At 38.1% G+C, this 8,213-nt stretch overlaps 1 protein-coding gene across 2 annotated transcripts in view; it reads left to right on the forward strand.

Annotated features, from left to right (window-relative positions):
- DYNAP (dynactin associated protein) overlaps positions 1 to 6,971 on the forward strand; it is a 46,664-nt gene extending 39,693 nt beyond the window's left edge. For both annotated transcript variants that reach the window (XM_014727811.3, XM_023647828.2), the window contains exon 4: positions 3,991 to 6,971. In XM_014727811.3, the coding sequence (XP_014583297.2) occupies positions 3,991 to 4,602 (612 nt within the window). In that variant the 3' untranslated portion in view covers positions 4,603 to 6,971. The remainder of the gene's footprint in view (positions 1 to 3,990) is intronic.
- The last annotated feature ends 1,242 nt before the right edge of the window (positions 6,972 to 8,213 follow it).

The raw sequence follows: 8,213 nt of genomic DNA on the forward strand, positions 1-8,213 counted from the left end.
ACTTCCAGTTGTGGCATGTGGGATTCCCCCTCAGCATGGCCTGACGAGTGATGCCATGTCCTCACCCAGGATTCGAACTGGCGAAACCCTGGGCTGCCGAAGCACACGAACTTAACCACTCGGCCACGGGGCCAGCCCCTGTAATATTTTTTAAAAGCTTCAGGTGAATCTAATGTGCAACCAGTGATGAGAATGACTGATCTAGTCCCATTCCATCATTTAGCAATCAGGGAAAATATGACCCATGGAATTTCAGACACTTGCCAGAACTCATGTAGAAGTGACTGAAACAGGAGAACTTAGGTATCCCATTGTCTGGTTATGTGCACTTTATTTCACTAGGCTGCTCTTTTACGATTTTTTTAAACGTAGTATTATAGAATCCTCCCAGATGGGCATAAGCCTTTTTGCCACTTTCCTTTCTTAAGACTCCTTTGTAGTGCCTCTGGTCAAGGTAAAGAGAATGATATTTTTCTAGGTCTAACTTGGACTTAGTGGCACCCATTTCCCTGGCCTTGTTAACCTGCACTCTCATTCGACTCCTGCTGCCTTGGGGCCGCCGCCCTTTGCACAAAACCCTGGCCATCCAACAAATAGTGTGGCTTGTATTTTGTAATATTTAAGACCTACTCTTGTCTGTCTGAAAGGCATGAGTATCGTATTCCATTCCTTGAAGGTCTTGCTCCCATCCAGGTGATAATGAAATAATCATGTTGGATGATTGGAAATTTACATAGCTAACACTGTGCCAGGCACTGTATAAATATTGTCTTATTTTATCCTCTCATCTTTTTTATTAGGTAGGTATTCTTATCCTTATGAGGAAACTGACACTTAGAAAGACAAAGCTGCCAAATGCTAAGAAGTGACAGAGCTACAATTCAAACCCAACTCTGTTGGACTCCAGAGTTCTTGATCTTAATTCCTATAATATGCTACACACAAAATAAAAATATTTTTGAGAACTAGTGACTTTCTGTATGTTAATCCCCAACAACAATATGAGATAGATATTTTTAACACTGTATTTCAGGATAAGGGGATTTGGGCTCAGAGAAGATAAGAAATTACTTAAGATGTCATAGCTCTGAAATTTTACCACATCTCTCCAATTAAGAAGACTGCACTCTTCCATTATCCTCGTTGCCTACCTAAGACTAGTAGCAACAAATATTTGCAAAAACACTTTAGCATTAACAAAGCAATTCAGTTTTGTTAATTCTTAAGGTAATCTTATAAGTCACAAGCTATTTTGTCACCAATTCATAAGTGATGATAAGGATTAGTGAGAAAATAAGCAGGGCTTTGGTTTACCTTGTTGAAGTGCACATCACTGGAAAGCTTCTAGGGAGTTCTCTTCATTGTGCACGTTTAGGTATTAAGCCTGGGAAGAATATAATGCCCTCAAGTAGGTTCCCTGTGTCCCTCTGGTCATACTAGGTTCCAGGCAACTACCTATGTGCTGGATGATAAGATAGGAAATTATAAAGGGTCATTATCAGGTGTTAATTCATCACCTGGCAATCAATGTTACATAAAGAATTTGGAATATTCTAAGAACAATTATGAAAAAACTTCACAGTATATCATTCCTCTCCTGATAACACAGCACTGACCAATACTCAAGTACTGAGGCAAAAACAGGTGCCTGAGGAGACTGTGCTGTGTTGAAGGTGAACCATGCTGCCTTCTGTGTGGTGAATAGAGTATGGGAAAGGCATTTCCAAGCAACAGAATTGTTCAAGATCCTGTTTTAGAAGCAAGCTTTGAAGAAACTAAATGGAGGCCAGTGTGGCCCAAGGCTATTGCAGTAGTCCAAGGCAAAGATAATGGAAGCTTGAACTAGAGTGGTATCAGTAGAGACAGAGAAAAGTCAACAACATTAGGAGATGTTTAGGAGATAAAGTCAACAGGGCTTGGTAATGGATTGGGAGATTTAAAAGATGATCCATTTGTTCCAGCTTATGGAACTGAATGCAATGGATGGTGGTGCCATTTAATGAGATATGGGAGCTGGCCAGGTTTCACTGCGAAGATCATGAGTTTGAGGCATCTTTGAGCCATCCAAGATGTGGTATCTTTGAGCCATCCAAGATGTGGTATCATGTAAGCATTTGAAGGTTGGAGGGGAGGTCTGGACTGGAGATAGACGACAGTCATTCAGATAGAGATGCTAATTAAAAATCATAGGAGGGAAAAAGCATAGAGTGGCCAAATCCAGCCCATTGTCTATTTTTCTTAGTAAAGTTTTTTGGAATACAGTCATGCCCACTTATTCACTCACTGTCTATGGCTACTTTCACACTGTAATGGCAGATGGGAGTAGTTGTGACAGAAACTGCATGGCTCACTAAGCTTAAAATATTTACTATCTGGCCCTTTGCAGACAAAGTTTGCCTATTCTAGACCTAGAATGAAAAGAGACAAGGGTCTGAGAATGTCAACAATAAAGGCTGAAAGTGGATATTGAGCTTTCAAAAAAAAAACCTGAGAAGATGATTCTGGAGGGGGAGGGGGTTATGAGGAAACCAAAGGGAATGGAATATCACAGAAGAAAAGGGAGAGATTGTTCAAAAGAGAGAAGGAGGAATGGTCTCCAGTGGCAAATACCACTAAGGACTTAAGTAAGAGGAGGGCTAAAATATGTCAATATATTTTGGTGAATGAATGTCACTGATGACTTCATTAACAGGTGTTTCAGTAGCATGACAGAAGCAGAAGCCAGACTGGGTTGGATTGAAAAGTGTGGACATGGAGATGTTGCATTTAGACTTCTCTCAAGAAATTTCGTTTTTCAGAGGAAGAGAAGTCAGCAAAAGGGGATTTGGAATCAAAGGAGAATTTTTTGTTTAAGATAGGAGAGACTTGAGTGTATTAAAATGTTAAAAAGAAGAAGCCATCTAAGAGGAAAGTGGTGAAGTCTTCAGTCCAACAGGAAGAGTAATCAAAAGAAAAGAGTTGCTGAGAAGGGCCGAGGGGATGCAATCCAAAGGATGGATTGGCAGACTGGCTTCAGGCAGAAAGAGGGATAGCTTCTCTTGTGTCAATCAGGGAAGGGGAGGTGGAGTCCAGACTTGTTTAGGTTTACAGGCTTGGTAGCCAGTGGGGGTTTGAAAGAGTTCCCATATGATGGTTTCAAGTTTCCCAATGAAGTAGGAAGAAGGTGAAGTCATTTGATGGGAATAAGGAGGACAATTTGTATGTGAGGGTTGGTGGGTAGAGGTTACAGGTTTGAGGAGCGAGGAGAAGACTGAGAAATAGATTCAGATAAATACAGTTGGATGGTAGAGCATTGCAGAAAGTCCATTCGAGGATGGACTCCGATCTGCCCAGGTGCCTGGCTTTCCCCAACAGTGTGGCTGCTCAAGAACAGGTCCCAAAAGAGCAGATAGCCATTTATTTGCCAGCTGGAGGAAAGGAGAAGTGGGAACTGCAAGAGATTTTAGGGAATTAGTAAGAATGTTATTGAAATAATGGACCATGGAACAAAAGATGACTAAAGAGGGATGTGAGTGAAGCAAGGGCTGCTGGGCCGAAGGTTTCAATAAAAGTAAAGGATGGTCATGATGGGAATCACTGAACAAACCACTTGAAAGGAGAGGAGATGGAGATGATAGCACAGGATACTTGAAGTGATTTTGGAAGCGGACCAGTTTGAGTTTGGGGTAATGACAATGTCCAGTGGAGGATCAGGTGTATGGCAGAGAATTTATCACTAAAGTACTGTTCCACTTACATGAAAAGAAAAGGGGCCCCTACCCATTATTTGAAAATAGAATAAGAGAAGATGAGAACTTTCTTCTAATGTTAGAGAAAGCACACAATTACTTTCCACTGGATAAAAACCTGGAATCTAAGCCTAAACTTCTCCAAAGATATATAGTGATTCAAATGACAGTAATGCAATAAGTTAAAAATAGCCCCAAAGAGATGATAAGTCATAGCATTTTTGTTTTTCATTACTGATATTTTCATTTATACTTTTCTTAGGTAAAAGAAAATTGCTGCAATAACTGGTCTTTGTGGAAATTCTTTCTGGCTTGTCTCTTAGCCTGTGCCATAACAACAGCAGTTGGAGTACTCATAATATGCCTGGTGACTAATAGAGGAAATGACAATTCCACCATTGTTATCCAGCTGCCCTCAAACAATGGGAAGCCTGTAGTTATCATTCCTGGAACAACCTCTACTGCTTCTCAACCTACAGTGACCACCACTTCAACGGAACCTACAACTACAACTGTTTCAACAGAATCTACAACCACTGCAACGTCCACTGAAGCTACAACCACAGAAGCCACAACCATCACTTCAACTGAACCCACAACCACAACAGGCACAACCATCTCTTCGACTGAACCCACAACCACAGCAGCCATAACAATCACTTCAACTGAACCCACAACCACAGAAGCCACAACCATCACTTCAACTGAACCCACAACCACAACAGGCACAACCATCTCTTCAACTGAACCCACAACCACAGCAGGCACAACCATCACTTCAACTGAACCTATAGCCACCACCTCTTCAACTGAACCTACAACCACGACAGCCACCACCACAACTTCAAGTGAAACCACAGCTGCCACCACTTAAACAGAATCTACAACTGCTGCAACTTCAATAATAGCAAATGCTACTGCCACTTAATCTTAGCTGACGACTAAAGCAATCACTATTCCCACCATCTCTTTGACTAAATGCACTACATTCACTTCAACTGAGTCTATAATCATTACCATCTCCACTTAGCCTACAATAACAATGGTCATCACTCTCATTCAACAATCTCGAATCACCACCTATTCATCTGAAGCTGCAAGGACAAAAGCCATCATTTCACTTTAACCTAATAGAAGTACCATCCATCATCAAATTGTTGTCTTCTACGGCAAGTTAACCTTTAATTATTATCACTACAAATTAACCTACAACTACCCCGACCTCTCACACTGGCTCTTCCCCCAAATTGTAGCTACCTCTTCTCCAATAGCCGAGTCTATATCCACTGCCAGTGCTATATTATTCCTACAGCAGCTACCATAATGCCATTTGAAGAACAATAATTTAGACAAAGAATAATTTTCATTAAATCATTTTTCGCTAAATCTACCCTTGGGACTTCCAAAAATATTAAAACTTTTTATTTTTAAAGAACTGACAGTTTAAGCTATAAAGAATCTGCTCTTTGTTCTATAGTTCAAAATAATATAACTTTATAGAAAAAGTAATCCAATTTGCTTATTCAGGAAATCATTAAGAAATTCTACATAAAACCTTATAGTAAAATGAGCCATTTAGATTTAATATGCATTGCTTTCAATTCAGAACATTGCATTCCTCTGCACAGAAATTACATGCATAATAAACAGAAGTTTTTATAGGGGGAGATTTAAGCAAATTTATGCAGAGAGAATTTTAGAATTTATAATGACTGTTTCCTTTATGGTGAAGTTTGTTATGTTTCTTCAATTTCTCTTTAGATTGCAATTATCTTTTAAGCAATTATGTTCTATTTGCATTAATATTACCAAAAATGCACTTGAATCTCTATTTTAAAATTAAGTAATTAATTTTCTGCAATCTTGTAAGCCAATCAATTAAGTGACATGTCTTAAGTCCCAACTATGTGCTAAAGTAAGGAAGACACAAGAAGAAAATAGCAATGCAGATTAAGCAGTAAATTTATTAATTTAGACTCTGTTCATTTTGAATTATGAATAATTCTAGCAGATTTAATTGCAATCAATGATACCCCAGACATACTAAATCAGGATCTTTAAATTGGGACTAGTAATCTGTAATTTAAAAACCTTCACAAATGTTTGTAATGTCCAAGGAGTTTTGAGAATCACTGGTTCAAAGGTCACAGTCTAAGAATGACATTAGTTAGACTGATATAATTTTTAATTAAAAATATTAAAAGTCAGAATCATGTTCTAGGCATGCAAGAAAAATCATTATAGACCTAGCTATGTACAAAAATCTTACTTAACCAATTATATATATGATCAAGAGGAGAATGTTTCATTTACCAAATGAAAAAAATATTTTCAAGAAACACTTTTAAATTAAAACTTCTGGGCAAATTATAAACATTTAATATCTCTTAAAGTGAGACTGAAGTGATACTCATTGTTAACTTTTTCTGGCTATTTTAGTCATGTGCTTAGAAGTAATGACGTTTTAGTAAATATGTTAATTTTTACTAATAATTAGATTTCTAATAATGCATGTTGATCTTCCCTTCCCTCTTTGCCATTTTGATTAGGGATATTTTATGAGATATTTAAAACTTCACTGATTAGACCATTCAATTTCTGATTTGGAGTTACCATTTTCTAATTCTTTCACAGCTCCATGAGTTATCAGAATGATAAATGACCTGAAGTTTACCCATACTCGTAAATAAATACATCGACAGCTTATTTTATAAAGAATAAGATTTCCTCAGCCTGCAACACAGTTGGTCCTTATGAAATACACATTGAATAAATAAATAAATGGTAGCTAACTCGTACTGTATAAGATCCATGAGAGCCAGCCCGGATGGCCAGCAGTTAAAGTTTGGCACTCTCACCGCTTCAGTAGCCCGGGTTCGTTTTCTGGTCCCAGAACCACACCATCTGTTGTCAGTTGCCATGCTGTGGTGATGGTTCACGTAGAAGAACTAGAAGGACTTACAATGAAGATACACAACCATGCACTGGAGCTTTGGGGAGAAAAACAAAAGAGGAAGATTGGTGACATGTTAGCTCAGGGCAAATCTTTCCTTGCAAAAAAAAAAAAAAATCCATTAGAATAGACCCTCTGTATTACTTATTATTGTATCCATCTGGCATATAGTAGACCCCAAGAAATATATATTTCAAATATTTATATTTGAAAGATAATTTTTAATGTACGATTGTGTAAGAACAAAATATTTGGCATCTTAAATACTAGTTTTAATAAAACACTTTAGCACATTTTTGTTTATGTTGAATTATTCCAATTCTTTTAATCTTTTTTTCACAAGACTTATTTTCCACCTTTTAATAATGTCCTTGGTTCTTTTCTGAGTTCTCACAGTTTTCATAAATTTAGAGTTCCTAGTTCTCATAGTACCAAGTGAAGGCTTCTGGTCACTGTGGATCATTGGAGGAGGAGCTACGGTGGGGGTAGGGGTGGGGTGAAACAGCAGTAATTATTAAGCAACTACTATATACCAGGCAAAAATTATAAGAGGTTTTCATACATTTGGCTCACATTATGTTTCCCATAATGTTGCTTTTTTACCATAGGTTCAGTTTGTAATCCACTATACATCCCAGTACCTTCCCATTCTGAAAAATATCCACAACTAAAGAATTTTCTATGTGCAACACTTCTGCTTGTTTTTATTCTCAACATTCATATATTTAATGAATATTATTTGGAAGTTTTCTCTCAATTTAAACTATTTGGAAATGGTCACTTTTGTTTATTGTCTTATCGTTCCTAAAGCCATCTAAAGGGAAGGGGGCAGTAGGGGGTACGTGATAGGGGACTTCTGTTTCACATAAATGGGAGGAGCTTCACTTTTATTCAGTTATAAGCCACCTGATCATTTAGCAGGTTGAATTCCAATTTCCAGCCTTTCTGCAAGTAAATCAACAGCGTAGGTCAAAGGTCATAATGACAAAGGATTCACTACCCATACTGTGTGACACACTCTTTATTTGGGAAGGCTGAGATGCAACCTCAGGTGCAATTTTGAGAGGGTAGAAAACATGCTGATTCTACATTAATTACTCATGGAACACACATTCTTCCTGTCACATAAGGGACCAAATCTGGTGCATCTGCTGACATCCCGAATGAAGTGCAAATGAGAAACGATTCACAGGTGTCTTGGCTGTCAGGTCGGTCCTCTCTCCACCACAACTGGGCTCAGTTCTGTGCTAGGGATGAGGAAGAAATGACCTCAGGGGGCTTACATTCTAGCAGAAGATTTAACACATAGAGGTACAAAATAACAATTACTGCATTAGTGAGCATGCCTTTGAACTGAATTAGGAGTTCTTCTGAACCAACTTCATAATGACAGGGTTTGGAGTCAAAGTTTCTTTGGTTTATATATATGTATATATATATATATATATATATTTTTTTTTTTTTGAGGAAGATTAGCCCTGAGCTAACATCTGCTGCCAATTTCCTCTTTTTGCTGAGGAAGACTTGCCCTG

The sequence above is a fragment of the Equus caballus genome, chromosome 8 (genome assembly GCF_041296265.1).
Source record: "Equus caballus isolate H_3958 breed thoroughbred chromosome 8, TB-T2T, whole genome shotgun sequence".
NCBI lineage: Eukaryota > Metazoa > Chordata > Mammalia > Perissodactyla > Equidae > Equus > Equus caballus.